General features: G+C 37.1%; 1 protein-coding gene across 5 annotated transcripts in view; it reads left to right on the top strand.

Annotated features, from left to right (window-relative positions):
- PDE5A (phosphodiesterase 5A) overlaps positions 1-19,227 on the top strand; it is a 139,691-nt gene that overhangs the window by 74,057 nt on the left and 46,407 nt on the right. For 4 of the 5 annotated variants that reach the window (XM_056357634.1, XM_056357625.1, XM_056357621.1 and 1 more), the window contains 2 exons: positions 12,708-13,290; positions 13,966-14,055. In XM_056357634.1, coding sequence (XP_056213609.1) covers positions 12,708-13,290; positions 13,966-14,055 — 673 coding nt within the window. Of the gene's footprint in view, positions 1-391; positions 568-12,707; positions 13,291-13,965; positions 14,056-19,227 lie in introns of those variants that run through there. The other variant, XM_056357640.1, reaches the window with a different exon arrangement.

Raw genomic sequence — 19,227 nt, 5'->3', positions numbered from 1 at the left:
ATCGAGTAGATGAGGCTATTTTTAGAAGTGGAGTCAGGTTTCCATTTTGAGTATTTTCCGATAAACAAAGCAGTGGGGATGCGGGGAGCACAGGCGATCTGCACCTCCCACGGTGTATCGCAGTGGAGAGCTCGGGTTAGTAAGTCCCACGGTTTGTTCCTCGGACGCGCGCCTGAGCCGGCCGCACCATCTGCTCGCCGCTGCCGGTTCACTTCTTTCCCAAGTCACTTAGCAGGGATGGACGCGCTCTGAAAGAGGTTTTGCTGCTGCTCCTCTCTGCATGGGATGGGGCGGTAAGAAGAGAAATCCCTATTAATAATTGACTCGCAGTAAGCTGCAAAGCTTCAGGGGTCACCTGCTTTCTTGTGACCATCTGTCAGGCAGACCCCTTTCTGCTGCTGCTTCTTCCTTAGGTTCATTTAACAGAAAAACAATAAAAATGCCTTTTAAAATGTCTTTTAAATGTTGATTTTATGTTTGTTTTTTTTTTTAATAAGGCTGTGCATAGGTGTAGGATGCCTAGATGGAAGTAGTTAGCCTTGGTATTCTCCAGAACACTCGTGCACGGTACGTGGCTGAGGGGGTAGTTTGTTTGCCCAGGAAATAGGGTGTTAGCAGCTTTGAGAAGTAACATTTTATTAGTTCAGCCTGTCACACTTCCTTTGGAAACTGGAAGTAGTATTGAACAAATAGGAATGCTAATTAATAGTAACTGCTGTGTCAGATTTGTTTTACCCGTGGAGCGGTTTAGGTTTGGTTAGTCATTTTTTTTTTTAATTTTCCTTTTTTTTTTTTTTCCTCTCTAATGCTGGGACACAGTTTTGTGTTTGTGTGGGTCTGGGGAGAGGCAGTGGTTCATAAGATGCGATTCAGTCATGTCTCTCATGATGGTGATGCCTCTGCATTTAGGGAGGGTTTTGCAGAAAAACTGTTGACTTTGAGTTCTCGCTTGGCAACAATTCTGTGATGTTTTTGAAGTGATGGAAACTGTGTTTGTCTCAAAACTCTCTTCTCAGCTGTCTTGCGTGGAATGTTTTCTTTTTTGTCCTTACTGTATAGATAGAAAACTGTAACTTTATAATTAGGAATATCTCTTTTATATGTAAGCTTTTATTTGAAAAGGCAAATGACAAATTACTTGACTAAATGTTGGTTCAAATTTTATTCACTAAAATGATATCCTGTAATGCTGAGTGGTTTGAAAGAACAGATGTACTCTGTAAAAAGGTGTAATGTTTTACATTGTAGTGTTATTTAGAGCTTGAAAAGAGAAAACCCCTAAAATTCATTGCCATGCTTTCGGTTGAAACTTTGTACAACAGCAATACATTGAACAGAGGCTTACTTAGCATTGCATTACTCTGTCGAGTAAAACAGCTTTCCTTGAATGAGATTCAAGTGTTTTCTAATCTTAAATTACTGCTTCATAATTTTTGGTTTGCTTCATAATATGACAAGGTCCTCACACGTCCTAAAAGCAATAGACCAAGTAGTTAGTTAATTTGGTATTTTGCAGAGCACAGAGGCATATTCTACTTAACATTGCGAGCTACAATTGCTAATGCGTAAGGATAGTTTCTCTCTCTGTTTCTCAAATATTTATGCAGGGGAATAGGGAAAGATCAGCAGTTCAACCATTTATTACAGAGTAACACAAGCCCTCTTAGCTGATAGTAATGAACTTTGAATCAGAACCTAATTTAGCATTTTGATAGGTATTAAATATTTTTCCCTGCAATTAATGAATTCCCTACAGTGTTTTATACAGTAGTTCTTTTGGTAATTTCCACCAAAAAAATGTTTTAATTAGGTGACTAAATAATACTTAAAATGCTTGCTTTGGGTGGTCTCATGCCTGCAGATGTGTTTTGTTGTTGTGGTGTGTTTTTTTTAAGTATGGGAGTCACATAATCTCATGTAGTCATTGAATAGTTACCTCTTGTTCCATTTTGCATTAGTCAGTTTGATATTAGTTTCTGTTTTCATGGCTTAAATAAAAATTATATTTTCTCGTAAGGTGGTACTTTAAAGGAAAATGCTGGTTGGTTGGTTGTTTTTTTTTTTCACTATTAGTTTGCATTAATTGTTGTGCTAAGAGTTGCTAGGCTTCCCGATCTGTATTCTGCATTCTTGTGGAGAAGGGCTGCAGGTCATCTAGTTAACAAATTTGCACCTGTTTTCCTCCTCTCCCCTAACATGTGTTGTAGAAGCTAAGTATATGCAAGTGGCTTACACCTTGTATTTTGATCTTGCGATGCCTCAAGGTTGGTAGCATCTACAGGCAGGCCTCATTACTGCTTTCCTCCAGCCTTTGATGGCTAGGTGGACTGACATGTTCTGCAATAAAGCTATGTGTGTTGGCTTCCACCTGTGCAGTGCAAAGCTGCAATCCTATAAGCCTGTAGTCCAGGCGAGTAGCTTTAAAATGTGCCCTCCTTTGAGTATGCGAATAAACAGTGATCCTGTGAGTAAGCTAGAGAATCAGTTATTTATTACTTTATGTTGTACAAGTGGTGTTCAGAGATAGTAAGTAGCTATTATCCATGTAGTGTTGTTACAGTATGATCAAAGTGCAGAACAACAAAAGGGAAGTGTATCACCAGCACACTCAGTGACAAGATGAATTTGGTTCACTTAGTGATACGGTGTGCTGGCTGACAAACCTGGCTGGAGAGTTTGCCACTTACGGGTTCAAGATTTCTAAATGTCTAAGCTCCTACTAAATTTAAGGTATTTATTTTTTTGTTGTTGTTTGTTTCAGCTCTTCTTGTTATTTTTTTTCCCCCCTTCAAAGTTTTAGAATTGCCTATCATACTCTGGCTTCTCAGAAAGCAGAAAGGTTTTGAAGTAAAATTATTCTTCTTTTAGATTGTATCCTATGTTTACCCATACTGTTGTTACAGGCTCTCTGTAGCTGCTGCAAATACAATTGTTCTAGCTAGATGCTATAAAGGCATAATCTGCAGCCGCCTTTGTCACAAAATTGTACTGCATTTATGGCTGAATTTGTTACCCTTTTTCTTTTCCTAAAGTTTCATCTTTTTAATTTCTTTAAAAAAAAAAAAATCCATGCATTGTCATCATGTTCAAACATCATACTTACTTTAACCTCCTATGGAATATTTCTGTGTTTCTGACTTCCAGCTTGTCCCTAATCTTAAAAATACGGGAGTGAATCTCATTTAGTCGTCTTTGCGATCTGAAGGAGCAGACTGCCAAAACAAAGTCGAAATTCTCCTCTCAGTTAGAGGCAACTGCGTTGTTCCAGGCAGTTTGTGTCTGGTTTCCTAAATGCATGGCATGACAGATACAAATTACTAACCCAAGTCTTGTTCTCCTTTTACTGGAAATAAGGTAAAATTTTTTTGTTATAAATACACCTTGGCTAATTAGCAGGGCTGGGAAACATCTACAAATGAGGTAAGGTGGAGTTGTAGTTGGAAAAAGAAATGTCATTAACTGCATGGTACTTCTTAGTGCTTCACTAAAGATTTCAGTGGCGTTTACTGGGAGAATGTACTGAAATTCAGAAATTGCACAACTTGAATATATCAATTACATTTATTACTTTGAAAAAACTCAAATACAGTTGTTTGGGGTTTATTTGTTTTTCATGGCTGATGGACAATTAGTTCGTAATGTGCTGCCTGCAGTACTAAATTACTGAGGACATTTGCCTTCTAATCTCTGTGTCTAGAGGGCTTTTAAAAAATATTTTTCATTTTGAGCTGGCTATTTGATATTTAATCTCATAAATATTATATGTCATATGCTTTAGGTCAAGTCATTGTTTGGTAATATATGTATTTTTTTTTCTAATTGGAAGGAAATTAATTTTTTTGAGATGGTGTATAAAAATTCAGATTTTTTAAGATAGAGCTGTCAAAGATTTTCTGCAATGAAATGTGCTTTGGCCTGTGCCTTTTCTTAAAAAGATATTGCTGACAAACCAAAAATAATAATCCTAAAAATATACAGGTATGAGCCATATTCATCCCTAACGTGACCTTGGGAAGTAGGCAGTGGGTTTTAAGCCTCTATGATTGAAGGACCCCTAACAGTTATCCAGTGGAGGTGCAGAATCCTGTGCACATTGTTCGAACATGCTGAAAGGGGACTTGCTTTTCTAAGTTACCATATGTGAAGCATTTACAGGAGGACTGCAGATCCACTGGTTGTTTGGACCATGGTTTGAAAACCACATGAAACAGTAGTGTTAATGAAGGAATCAGAATTTTCTCCCACTTGCTTGGGTTTTTTAGATATTGGCAAAACTTTTCTGAGAATGAAATACAGAACTGCGCCCCGCGCCCCCCGCCCCCCCCCCCCCCCCCCCGATTTCTGTGAAACCTTGGAAAGTTTTATTGCTCGTCTAATGATCTCCATAATTGTCCCACTTATAAATATCCATATCTTTATGCCTTTCTTGATAACTGCAAAGTTTTAAGGTCATGCCAAAATACTTCAAGCTCCTGATTCAAAAAGCACTTGGGAAGGTAAGGAATGTTACTCACATGCATGAAGTTGTAAATGTGATTAAGTATTGTTGGCATTTATTCTTGGAAATAAAGCTAGGTGTGTGCCAGAGTATTTTGGAAACGATGTCTAAAACAGCAATTACTGTTTTATTGTCAAAGAAACTGTCATTTGAGAAACGATAAGAAATCACTTACTATCAATTTACATCTTTAATGCCCAAAAAGCTATAACCTGAACTCCTACACAGAATCCTTGGTGTGAAGATAAACTACTCAACAGATAGTGCTGAACAGCTGCAAAGAGAATGTGGTTTTACTACATACAGTTTGCTATAGGTAATAAAGAAACAAATGGGTGTGCACATTACATTAATGAAAATACAACTGCTAAACCTTAGAGGACAGGTAAAAGATAAGATGGGATGAACTGTTAGCAGTTAAAATCTTTTTGCCTTATTTTGATTCAAGGTAACTTTATTACCATATTGCAGTACTTTATCAAAAGCCAATAGGCATTTGAAATCTCATTTCCATTTTTTTGCTCTTCCTAAGAAGACTTTAGAGAACAGGGTCAAATTTCTGGAAACTGGGAAGAAAAGTGGAGCAGAGACATACATTGTCTCTGCAGGAGACAAGAAAGTCAGATATCTTTTATTTCTAAATTGTAGAAACTCGTGGAAGTTTTTTGTTGGGCATGTATTGAAGAATCATTATGTTAGGAGGAAATTTATGTCTGTATTCTTATATAGAATAAAAATACCAATTGGTCTAATTTTGAAGCTGAAGTGAGACTTCCATAGTGCGTTGAAATTGTGCTAGCTCTCTGCACAAGGATAAAAACCATGGTATATCACCCATGATGTCTTTAGGTCAAATCAAGTACATCATAGCCTATGTTCATCCTTATTTGAATGCTAGATTAAAGCTTAATTGTGTGGGAATATATGGCTCAGATGAAGACTTACAAACAAAGCAACTTTAGACAATACATTCTTGACTTGAACTAATATGCTACCACCTATTTTAATTTTCACCATTAAAGAGGAAGCATTTGGCTTTTGTCATGAATAAATATAATTAAGAAAACCACAGAATACAAGTCTTTCTCATACTTAGTGGCAAAGAAACATACATAATTTCAGATGGAATGCTTTCTTATTTATATGATTTACTTGAAGGAAATGGGGGGGGGGGGGGGGGGGGGGAAGGCATTAGGCACAAAAGGAGCTATTTACAAAGTGCCAGAAAAGAAGCCCTGCTCAAATGGCCCTTGTGAATAACTCCATGGTTGTAATTTCACATTAGGTCTGGCACTGAAAATATAGCCACAAAATATATTTGCTTAGTAAAAGATATATATTTTCCCATTTATTTGTGCATTATGGTGAACTCACCCCAGCACAGAGAGCCATCCCAAAGCCTCTGCACCACTTAAGTCCTACTTAATCCCTATTTTAGGAATTTAAGTGGAAATGAAGTGGTGCCTAAGACTTTGGTGAGGTCTCCAGGCAGGTGTGAAGTTGACCTTTACTCTGTCTTTCACCTAACTCACTGGCATTGTCCTGTTCTTTTCCACAAGAAAATAATTAGGTATATAGTTATTTTTAAATTTTTTTGAGTGTGGAAGAGAAGTAAACATTTGGAGGAGAAATAAAGGTCATGTTTTGCAATTTGACCTTCAGTCCCTGAGGATTTATTCTGCCTGTCTTTACAGTATGAATAGAAAGTCCCTTCCGTGGAAGAAAGCTTTCCTGTGAAAAGTTAAGCTTGCAGTTTAGTTGTTAAAGAAAACTTGAAAACAGCCAAGAACAGCCTGTTAGTGTTAGTCCTCCACTTCAAATACTTTTGCTTCAAATAATAAAGCAAAGCTCTGCCTCCTATTTTAAAAAAGAATATGAGCATTCAGACAAGATTTACGTTATTTCACAGTTCTAAACAGTTATTTCACTCTTCCGTGAGCATGGTTTGAATCAAGAATGAGTTCTTAATTTAGATCTGTATTCAAACAGAAGTCAGTTGGGCTACTTAACATGTTTGAAGTTAAATGTATGCTTATATATTTGACTTAGTTGTGCCAAAATAATTGGTACTGGCTTTTAAGTCATACTTTGTCTTCAAAAACTGTTTGCCTACGACTGTTAGAAATAGCATCTCTAGTAACTATAATTGGAAAGGGTTTAAGGAAAAACAACTATTGTTTTTGTCAATCTACTTTTCTAGTTGGTTTGAAAACACTTCTTTTACAGTCAGTTTACTGTTTTCCATCTCTTGAGGCCTTAAACAGTTTACTTAAATCTTTCCATGGCCAGAAAGGAGACAAAAATTCTTAGAACATGATCATGAAATAGGAAATACTGGAAAGAAAATGGGTAGGCAAGTATAATATCCAAGTGACTTTGAGTTTCAAACTCATTTGTTAAAACTGAATAGTTGTGAAGTTGTTGCTAATGCTTTAAATTATTTCTATGTCTAAATTATGTCAAGATGTGGGAAAGAAATTTGAAGACATCTAGTGGTTATTTTAAGGAAAGCAATTGAGAAAATAGTTACAAAGCTTGGCTTGAAATACTGTTGATTTCAACACTACCAGGATTAGGCCACAGGAATTCAGATACCTGAAAGCTGGCATTTTCTATTAGGCAAGTTTGGTGTGAATCTCTCTCCTGCAGTGTATTATCAGTAACTGCTAGTTTGAATGAAAAATTAGCATAATAGTCCACACAGCTACTGAAACATTACACATTGTTTACACAAAGGATTTATGAGCAACAGAGAAAATGGGGAATTTTTTTGTTTCACTGAAAAAAAAAGAGTTTCACTGAAAGCTACTCATTGCTCCATCCTCTTATGGCACGGTGATTATTATACATTCTTTGTGCAAGATAAGATGCAGTATGCTATCATTGTTGCATCTCAGTATTACTTTCGTGCTCCATTTTTGCAAGATTTTTCAAAGATACCAAATACTTGCTGAATGGTCACACTAGTATGGTATTACATATGTAGCATGGTTACACGTGTGAGCAAGACAATTATAATCTGGCTATCTTCACTGTTTGAGGGGTTGGTGGGGATTTTTGGTATCTTTTTGTTTGAGAAGTATGCCCTGTATTTTGAAGCTAATCACAATGATGCAAAGATGGGTACAATAAATTATTTAATATTCCCAGTGTACAAGCAGAATAGTAATTAGTGCCAGGTCAGCACAGTTTGATAGGTAAGGCACAAGAAATAAAGCAAGGATCTCTTCAGGTCTTAGATCTGAAGTTATCTTCAGGTCTGTTTGTATTGTTCTGCATGACCTGGCTCAATCCATGTTACTTCCTTGTGCCTGTGTTTTGTCACCCAGTGATGTTCTGGTTTTGTTGCCTATTCATACTGACAACTTCTTGCTTTAGGGACAAGTCTGCTTCCTGTACGGAGTGTAACAAACCAGGGCCACAGAGTCTTAATTCCCCTGAATATGTAATGCAGATGGTGTGTACTTGTATACAAATGATTATAGAGAGGAGGGTCACCCAATTATTTTTTCTAATTCAGATGTTTTACCTGCCATCATATTTTCATCCCCTTCTCATCCCTGTCTCTTCAAGATTCCTCTCCAATTTTGTCATCTGCTGATGAGGTCACTAGCCAAATTCAACAGTCACTATTGTCATGCTCCTTTGAAACTGTTTTATAGAGGAAAGACTGGATTTGGCTGATAGAAGTGACTAAAAAATACTTATTTCACTTTAGTTCAACTATTCTTGTTCATGAACTCTGAGATAAATTATAGCTGTTTTGAGTGGCGGCACATACTGCAGTAAAGGAGGCATGCAGCTCATGAGGAATGGGTGCTCACGCCTGCAGCTCCTCAACATTGCAGAGATTACTATCCTGGGATGGAGGCATTGCATTGGGTTTAACTATTTGTGTAGATCAGTATGGATCGGTGTCTGCTCTTGTTTAGTGCACTCCTGCAACTTCTAAATTTACTTCTACAGCAAGGGTCTTGCCCTTACAATCAGCTATTGACAATGCCAATGCATACTGAAGATTATTCATAGGAATCGAGTAGTAGCAAGTGTGTGTTTCTTTCTGTAGTCCTTTCAAAATGATCTCTTAATCATAGCACTTGTTACTAACTTCCGGTAACATCACTTGTGGTTCAGTATGTGTCTGCCATCAGATAGCCGTTGAGCTAATTCTGTGCTGAGAAAGTAGTTCTGTTAGTAATAATACTCTTCTTGTCAGGCATTGTTGAATAGAATTGTGTGTCAACAAGCAAATGCATGTCAAGACTGATATATTTTAAACAGAGTTAGCGTATGTCAGTTAATGTGAAATACTAGTTCTTCCACCCGTGTGCGTAACTTAGTAAAAGGAGCTAAATAGCTTCCTTGTTAGAAGCAGCATTCAGTAAAGGTCAGTGAACACTGTTCTTATTCCAGCTGAATTTGAACAGCTTTCCTGTTGCCCAAATAGAAATGGCTAAATGGTTTGAAGTTGAAAACCATGCTTTCAACAGTATAGTTAAGGATTTGTTGTTGTTAACCTACAGAGTGTTTTTGAGAATCGCATGCTATGCTGGCAAATGATTGGACCATCATCTAAGAGACATTAAAGGGGACAGGAATATGTTACTCATAATTATACAGTTTCATATATAGTTCTGTTCAATGTCAAAGTGCCTCATAAATAACACAGTTACCTTTACTAAGAACTGACTATTTGTTAGGTATGTAATTACTTTCATGTGAAAGATTTCACAGTTATGTTCCACATCGCTTAATAACCTCCGTAAGACAGAGAAATTAATACTTATTTTACATAGTAAAAATGCAGGAAGGTAAAAACTAAATTATCTCATGGCCACAGGTTAAGAACTGGTATTAGAATTTAGAATACATTGTTCCTACTGATTACTGTTACTATGCCATCATTACACAACACTCCGGAATAAATAAAATGGCAGGTTTCAACTGATAAACCAAATTTCTGCTTTAGCTTTTGCTTTGTCTACAAAGGGTACCTGATTCTTTCTCTGCTGTGTATCTTTTGTCAACACATCCATGTATGTAAATTCAGTGTAAAACAGATCTAAGTGAAATGATAGCATTTTATATTCTCCTTTACTCATGTGTAAATAAGCAGTGAATCAAAGATTGCTCTACAAATTGCTGTCACTCAGTAATAGTACAGGTTCGCACCTGAGCATTTTCAAACACACCTAGACAAAGTGCACAGCTTCCTAATCACTTGCTTGTTTAAGAATGCTCTCCATCTGAAACTAGGTTATTACAGTTACTTTTAAATCTTATTTTACCTAAGTGCCAGTTCTTGGTGTTCAAAAATCAAATCACCATCCACAATCATGAAACTGGGTCAAGTCACAAGCGTTCTTTTAAAACTTCTGAGTATTCTGTATACTTTCTTTGTCTAAGGCTTTAAATGCACCCAGTTCACAGTTTTTTTCTGCAGCCTTAGTGCTAGATGCTACATTTTGTTTAGAAAATACTACAATTTCCAGTTAATTTCTTCTCTTGAGAAGATTAAAGTGGAACAAAAAGAACCCACATGTAACACAATACATACGATGACAAGAGTTACCAACGCTGATTTAGAGGCTGTACTGTGTTTACTTACACATTTTTACATTTTAAGTCTTTTATTTTTCTTAAGGATACTTTTGGTCATTTTAACCATGAATTTTTAATCTGTTTTCTCATTCAGCTTCATAAATGAAAATTCCAAATTATCACACACGAGCTTGTTATTTTGACTGTCATTGAAACAGCATTTTCACATGTGATATTGCCCTATGCAGATAGCATTATGCATTTCAGTAAGACATGTTCACAGCTCCCACATTTAATATTTATCCTGTTTAAGTACTGTAAAGTAATCTTGTTAAGTTCAAAGTTCTAATAATAAATAGTTGTTCTTTATGCTTCTTCACTGCAAGAAAACATTTGGATGAGGTAACTCCACCAAAAAAAAAAGTACCACTGCTGTAATAAAGAAAAATAATTGAGAGGTTTTATTAATATACTTAAAAAGCAGAGCTTACTTCCTTTAAAAGTAAGTAGCTAAGCAATGAACCACAACTCTTTCAGAATAACAGTGGAAATTCATTGTGTTTTCTGGCACCATGTTTCCAGTAACTGGACTAGCTTTAGATAGCTGGGAAATTTATAATAGATGTTGATTGAGATGTGTTATTGCTACAGCAAGCACTGTTCCAGGAGCTTCATGGAAAATGTAAAAACATTGAATGAAATCCTAGCTCTGTAGAACTCAGGCAAAACTCCCACTTTCTTGATTGTGTCCAAGTTTTCATTCAGCAGTTTTGGATACTCATTGTCAGAAGATTCACAAACATCATATGCGACCACACTGACCATTCAGCCTTCAAGACCACTGGGGCTATAAATGATATTAACCATGTATGTAAGGTTTTGCATGATCAGGACCGCAGTACACAGATAGAAGCCAAAATAAGGGAAGTCTATCATCCATTTATTTGGAGTTGCACTGGTGTAAATAAGAGAAGAGTTTGGTTTTACAGTGCTATACAGTGATACTTCAGTCAGATACAGTTTTTTAAGGAGCAAAAAGTTACTAGGTAGCTTGCACTGAAGTGGAGTGGGTAGAGTAACATAATTACTTTCTTTTGCCCAGGTGCTCCCTTTAAACTCACATGATTTCCTAAATCAATTCAGTTTTTCATAAATTTTTTTGCCTACAGTTGAGGTCTCCAAATGATGTGTTTGCAAAATCTGAAAAACTCTTTCAAACCTTCCAAATAGAAGACAAATAAGCTTCCTGGTATGGATTGCTTGCTAATAAAAATAATATTTGTGGGCTTTATATTTTAATTGATTACATCACTTTGAATTAATGGTACTTGCAGTATTGCGTTCTACAATATAGAAGAAGCTGTTCTGTAAGGAAAAAAAGGCAGTGTACAGTGCTTTTCATATTTAATATACTGATGCATGTAACTGATCAGTGGCTGACTAACCTGACTAATTTCCATGGTTTCATTCGGCTTCACTCTTGAAATTCCTGTGGTCTGCTGAGCAAATAAAAAATATCCCAAATTTAAGACATGACCACTGTGAAAGGTTTCCAAAAGATCGGTCTTTTTAATAGGATTTTTGCTGTTTGTAGGCCCAAACATTATGTAATTCAGAAGAAAAACATTTCTTCTGAGAGTAGATCATGTGCTGCGAGGAATCCTTGACACTGAGTAAATGAAATAAGAAGCCCTGTATTTGGAAAAAAAAACACACACACACCCAAAAAAAAGCCCCACAAAAAAACCAACAACCAAACAACCAAATCAACAGATTTTGGTCAAGAAAATAATGTAGCGATAAAAAAAAGCCCACATATCATCAATATCATGAGTATACTTATTGATAATTCAAGATATGCTGTATTTACTGAGGATGTTATTAGGGTTGGCATTGTAGTGCTAAATTAATTTGAGAAACACAGTTAAATCCTAGAGATGCGTGACATTTTTAAGTTAATGATAAACTTTAATTTGGGGGGCATTCAGGCTTTTGGGTTGAATTAGGCAATGAGTTGCTTCTGCAAGGAAAGGAAACAGGAGAGATGCATGAAAACTGTCTTTTCATTATTTTGAAGGGGTTGGATCAGAAGTATTCATGTTTCTTTCTGACAGTTTTTAAGCAAAACTTTTGTGCTTTGAGGCACTGTTCATTAACTCTGAGAGCTAGTATATAAATGACAAAAGTAGGAGTGGCTGCAGGTGATTTGACAGAATTAAAGTTAAAAATTATCTTTTAAAAAGTTAGAAATGGTGTAGAAAAACAGAATTAAACCAGAAAGTTTTGTCTTCATATGACTATATATACATCTTATACTGAAATCCAAATCTTAGGAATGGGAAGGTCCAGAACTTCTCAAGCACAAAATTACAGTGCAAGCTTCTGATCTATATTCTGAAAGCCACAGCATATGCAGTCTTCCTCTGCCTTATTCAGGTATTTCCTTTAGGCAGAAATAGCTTCCTTATTATGGGGCATAAAACATTACTGCTTAATCTAGGCTAAGTGCTGCATAAAATTAGAATATTGATACAGAGAAGCACTAAAGGTGCACTCACATGCACTGAATGAAAAGGCTGAAAGTTACCCGCTTTTCAGAGTCCTCTTGAAGTATGTATTTGTTCCTGAGGATTTTTAACTTACATCATTTACTGTATTTTCGTTACAGAGAAATGGTTAATGCATGGTTTGCTGAGAGAGTTCATACCATCCCAGTCTGCAAGGAGGGAACCAAATCCCAGAGTGTATCCTGTGCTTGTCACCAGCCAGCCTGTGCTGAGACCACCAACTCTGGGACACCAGCAAGGAAAATCTCTGCTTCTGAATTTGATAGACCCTTACGGCCTATTTTTGTCAAGGACTCGGTTGGAGCAGTGAGCTTCCTCTCCGGCTCTGAGAAGAAGGAACAGATGCCTCTGCAATCTCCAAGGATTGAGACCAGTGCAGGGGATCAATGCTCAAGACTATTAGAACTTGTGAAGGATATTTCTAGTCACTTAGATGTCACAGCGCTTTGCCATAAAATTTTCCTACATATCCATGAGCTTATAGCAGCTGATCGCTATTCCCTGTTCTTGGTCTGTGAGGACAGCTCTAATGAGAAGTTTCTTGTAAGCAGGCTGTTTGACGTGGCAGAAGGCTCAACCCTGGAAGAAGCTTCCAACAACTGCATTCGCCTGGAGTGGAACAAGGGCATTGTGGGTCACGTAGCAGCTATAGGCCAGCCTCTCAACATCAAGAATGCATATGAGGTAAGCCAAGAAAATTTATCTTGAACAAATCTGAGAAAAGAAAAAGCCATATTAGCTGTTGTACTAGTGCCGTTTTAGTATATGTATTTGGAGCTATATTGATTTAAACCACTCCAGATGCAAACCTGACACCATGTTTTTGGTTATAATACATATATTATAGATAAACATGTAGCTATGACTAATACTAGAGGAGTGCTAACTTCAGAGTAAATTATGGAAGCTTGACACTAGCAGGCAGATACCAGCCCCATCTTAACCAGCTATGTGCACACCAGTATTTGCAAGAAACTTTGTTCCTCTGTGGCCATGTCTTTCGGTATATTTCTGTAATTTCTTTTTGATGATAAAAGCTATAGTAGGGATGGTTAGTCCATGTATACGTTTATTATAATGATGGTCTAGGCTCAAGAAAGGCTTCTCCTAGGGTTTGGGGTTTTTTTATTCTTTCTGGCAGTTGTATTTATCCACGGGCACTCATGTTCCACATAAATGCGTTTTGTTGTTTTAACCCACTGAGAGTAACAAATTTATATAACTATTAGCTAGTAATGGAACCTTTATTATCCTGGGTAACAGTTGAGTCAAATGTTGTATTTTTCTTAACCTTTAAACCAGGGAAGAAAAATAACTGGTCTTCAGGCAAGCAGTCAAATAACTGTGGGTTTTTTTCAGGATCCAAGATTCAATGCAGAAGTGGACCAGATCACAGGGTATAAGACTCAAAGTATTCTCTGTATGCCAATAAAGAATCATAGGGAAGAGGTAAGTTGGAATATGGGTATCACTTTATGTAATACTGGTTCCAGCTATGCTAATGCTTTAAATGTCTATTAGCTGGCAGTCATTGCCTACCGTATAAAGCCATCTTTTTTTAAAAAGATTGTTTATGTTTGCTTGGACTTTGAATATATCTTATCTAGTTCAGTAATGTAAGCGAAAGGGAATTGTCAAGAAGAGTTTAATCCCAGATGCAGAAGTAGAATATATGTGTTTAACTCTAGAAGTGCTGTTCGTGGTTCCTGTACCAAGTGTCTGTTAGCCTTAAAGTTCTCTGTACATTTATTGGTCTATCTTAGTGCATGCTTAGATTGCAGTTAAGAGTTGCTATACTTCAGCTTAGCTTGTATCTACCTTATTTTCCTCAGAGGACGCAAATTGTATTTTATCATTGTCAAAAAGGCCGGTTTTTACATTCTATTAACTCAGCTCATAAGTAATAAGTTCGGAAATATGTGAAGCGCTTAACATCAGGCACTGAAAAACACATGGTGTTGATGTGATTCAGAAAAGTCATTCACAAGTCACATAACTTAAATCACTCCTAATTTAAAACACTGTGAATCTGCTCATTGAACTCTTGTACATATTTCCTGTTCATGCTACAGAATTTCTCTCTTCCTGTCTGATGCTATTGCAGTAGGGAGAATTCTTCTTATGGACTAATGATGTCTTCTTGCACTGAGTATTTGAAAAGCGAATTCAGAAAAGTCAATGAAAGACCGTGAATGGGAAAAAGAGGTCTACTGTTTTACTTAGAGAGTAAGTAAAGTAAGTTTGGAGGATTTTTATCCTGAATGTACTAGTCTTCAGCCACATCACCAGTTCTTAGAATACTCAAAGTGTAAGGCTCTCTATAGAGTGTGTCAGAGCTTTAAAATGGAGATTTTCTCTCCTGTAAGTCCTTTATTTTTCAGACTATTTACAGTTGTCTTCCAGAAAACTCAAACTCCAAAAAGAAACACTTTCAACATTGCTTTGAAGACATCATACTTCTTTTTCTTGCTCTTCCATATTTTACTGCTCTTTTGGAATGTGTAACCTTGACCCTTACTGCACAGAACGTTGGGGGTGTTTTTCATTGAATAAATTGATCAAACTTTTGATTTAACTTGTTTGTTGCATCTTACTCTAGTTGGCTCAGATGATCAGCCAGGATTTCCTTTCTTTACCTACTTCTAATTTTGTTTTAAAATATTTTATTCAGTTCTTCCAAGGACAGCACTTGATCTTCTTCTGCTCCCACTCCTCTTTCTAACTGGCCCCACTGCTGGCCGTGGCCCAGCTAACGAGCAAAACATATGTTGTATAAAGAGCTGTCAGGGACCAGTGGTCCCTGGCTTTAAATTTCACCCTAGCCATAGCATTTCTTTTTGTTGAATGGAAAAAATTGCTATGCTTTATGTAATTGGGATCAGAAATTAATTACAAAATCTTGCTGGCCAGGGAGCATGAGAGTGCTTACTTCCCACCAGGTCCTGATGGTAGGTGGGGGAAGGAGTAAGAGCTGTAGTCTGTTGGTCCAATACACCATGACTTACCGGCTGAATAAACCTGCAATTGGCCATATCTTCAGCTAGCTTTCTAATCCTAAGTGCATTGGCAAGTGGAAATGAAGCAGGAATTCGTTTATTTTGAAAAGCTCAGCTAACCTGAAGTTTGAGGAAAGTGTTACACTCAGACGTGGTAATTTGAAGGGGCTAATCTCTGATATTTCTTATAGGAAAGGATGCAACTTTTTATTTTTTTCTGATTTTAAAGCCTCTGCCAGAAGGTTTTTCTCCCTCTCACCATAACAAATGGCTGACACGTTTCTGAAGAGATGTTGGAGTCAGTCCTTAATTTTCCATTCGCATTCTGCTGCTTTTTCCATTTTGAAAATAACCCAAACAACAAAACTGGAATACTTGGAATACTGGCTCCTCCCTGTTAAAAAAAAATAAAAATAAAAAATTAAAAATCCCCAAAGCCCCTCTAGTAATATTGAAGCTACTGAATGCTGCCTTAGCCCAAGATGTCAGCAGCCACAGTCAAAAGATGATTCTGGAAGACATCCAAAACTAAACACTGAGAAAGAGAAGCAACTGGTATTTTCTGTTTGTTTGTATAGTATTAGTACTATTTTTTAAAACAAGAGAGTCTGTAATTGAGAGGAAGAAAATCTCATGCTGATTATTAAATCCTCTGGGCCTGCTGAAGTATGGAGATTTTTCCAGTACATGTTTTTCACATTTGCCTATATTTCCATGAGGCATGTGAGAAACCAAAGTCTTCCTTAAAAATAACAGCTAGTAAGAAATTCCGTAGATGAAATGAAGAAAACAGTCTGATTCACAGAAGAGCTCATAAAAAGGACCCAGGAACTAGTAAAAATGCGAAAAAAGCAGTACAGTAGGAGGACTTCACCTCTGCACAGATGCACATGAAGAATGGAATTATGTTCATTTGACAGTAAAAGGACTTTTCTCAATCCCCTACTCAACCTCTTCTTGCTGGCAGAAATGCCACAGGAGCATTGCATTTCAGATGCAGAAAAGTCTGCTGATTATGGCCTTTAAGATCAGATTATAGAGACCTGTATAGTGGTAGCTTTATGAAGAGTTATCATTTTTCATTTTACAAATGCATACTGACCGAGCTTTGCATCTGGCCTGGGGGGCTCTGAACAAAGTTCTGATCTCTGTAAACCTCTGCTGCACAGCCTCTAATAAGACAAATTCTTTCCATCCTGTCATATGACAAAAGTATTGCCACGTGATGCTTTCTGGCATGCAAGGCTGTATCATTTGCTGGTTATTGCCACTGAAGAAAACAAGGAGGAAGGAAGGCCTTGGGTAATCAGTTGTATTCTGCTTTAAAAGGAAAACACAATGGCTCTAAGTCAGATAATTTTAGCATCTATCCCTGTATTCAGATTTGCCATAAGGTGAATGTGAAGCCATAGCAAAGATTCTATTTTGATCTTGAAAGATTTCCTTTCCTGGTGATTCTTCTGTACGAGCTAACTGTATACAGCTATCTAGACATCAGTGTGTAAGACTTGCTGCTTGGATTATCAACATGTTATCAAAGAACACATCAAAACCTTCCACACTGACTGAATTATTATCCTCAATAGTACAGAAACCACAACAGAAAAGTTAGTGCTAGCCACCTTGTGCAACAGAGTTACCATGGCTATTACTTTTGCAAGAGGAAACTGGTATTGCTGGCCACAGGCTTGAGCTGTAGCTATTAGTGCTAACCATTTCAGTGCGACAGTGCTCATACAGAAGTCAGGATTTTGCCACTACTGGCAGAAGACTGAAGTTTGTGGCAGTTCAGCACTGTGTATCTCAAAAAGCAGCTTTCATTCCTGGTGTATCCTTAAACCTTTAATTTTTCAGAAGCTTCAAATGGTACTGATTTGCCCTCTAGAGCTCCTGTAATGAAGTCAGTAAATGCAGTGGCACTTTCTTCCGATTTTGTTTCGTCTTGGATTCAGAGACTCAGAAAAAGGCCTACAGAAGTTGTTGCAAATACTTATCACCTCAGATTTCTCCATCTGGTTTTGTAGACATTTGTAAACAAACAGTTATTTTAGCAAAATTTGACAGAATTTACTAGGGAAGCTCAAACCAGCTTGTGGAGTTAGCCAGAAGTGCTGCTCAGTACAGCTCTCTTAACTGCTTTGGAATGTCTGTACAATGGATGGTCTCTGATGCACAGTCATTGCAGCTCCTGTAGAACATCTACAGGAATGACATATTTTTTTTTGTTACTTCAGCATTTTTTTTAATTTCAGCTGTGCAAAATAATTTCCATGAAATTAAATTTCAGTTTTAATTTCTACTAAAATCTGTAGGATTTTCTCATATTGGAACTTTTAGCTGAATTAACTGAGACCTACCTCCCAGGCTCAGAGTATGTAAGATTGAACTTCCTACTAATTGGCTAGGGAACTGTTTTATTCTGGCAGTGCTCACTCCAATTGTTCAGTTTGTTGTTTACTTTGCCCTATCTCCTGTCACTGGGAAGCTCTTCCCAACAAATCGGGGGTGCTAGTCTATTTACAACAGCCTTTGAAAATATCCTGTTTAATTGTATTGTATAAAATGTGACCAGACATGTGAGCCAGCTAAGTTACTTTCTCCCACAGTGGTCACTTCAGGTATAATACATTGCAGTCACTGCAGGACAGCGTAGATCTAGCCAAGCCAACTTTAAGCAAACTAACTCAGGCTTCAGTAGCAGTCTTGCGGCAGGATTATAGAGATCAGTAATTTGCTTCTTGAGTTGGATTTTCAGCTTATGCTGAGACATGTGTTATAGTAGCTAGACTGCTGGAAATCATGCAGGCAACTGCTGGCGTGAATGATAGAAGAGGATTTGAAAGTTTTGTTGATTAAAAATGAAAGTCTGTAAATACAGTTCTGTCCCTGCAGGATAATTTTATAAGCCTGAATCAAAGCTCTACAAGACCATGAGAACAAAGTAAGGTTAAAACTACTTTGTCTTCTCAAGTAGCTATGTTCCCATATTCAAAAATGAGAGGAAAGTTGAGTTTCCCTCTTCCTGTTACCATTCTTTGGTTTAATGTCATTTTTCTTCACATACCAGCAAAGTAAATTAAAAAAAAAAAATACATCTTAGGAAGCAAAATTGTATTAATTATACTTTTAGGTCAGCTGAAGTAAGAACAAACTAAAAAGGGCCCTAGCTGCCTGTAGAGCTGGAACAGCTTTCACGGAGTTAGGCCTGTAATCTTAGTGAGTAAAAAAATCACAGCGTGAAACAATCCAGATAAAATTCAGAGCAGAGTTATCAGCACCGATGTCATCAGTCATCATCTACTGGGAAATAGTGTAGGTACCCTGATACTTTTAGAGGCAGGAGATGGCTATTGCAAGAAAATAGTAGTAAAGTTCTGTGATAACGAGAAGAAATGTCTCCTTGTAATGTGGATCAGGCTTTATTAAATGGGATAACAGGTAACGATCAAGAAGAAAGGTTACAGAACAAGTAACAGCACTTGAATATTACTTGTGTTTCCAGCAAAAATACAATTAGGAAACCTGTGTTCAGATGTGGTACAACAGATGTGGATATTGACACAGTAACTGCTGGAGGGGTTTTTTTCTCCCTTTTTGGGACTGAAAGTGAGAGAACAATTCCATC

This window comes from Falco biarmicus, chromosome 1, assembly GCF_023638135.1.
Source record: "Falco biarmicus isolate bFalBia1 chromosome 1, bFalBia1.pri, whole genome shotgun sequence".
Lineage (NCBI taxonomy): Eukaryota > Metazoa > Chordata > Aves > Falconiformes > Falconidae > Falco > Falco biarmicus.
Note: the sequence above shows the minus strand (reverse complement) of the source record. Positions and strands in the feature narration are given on the sequence as shown.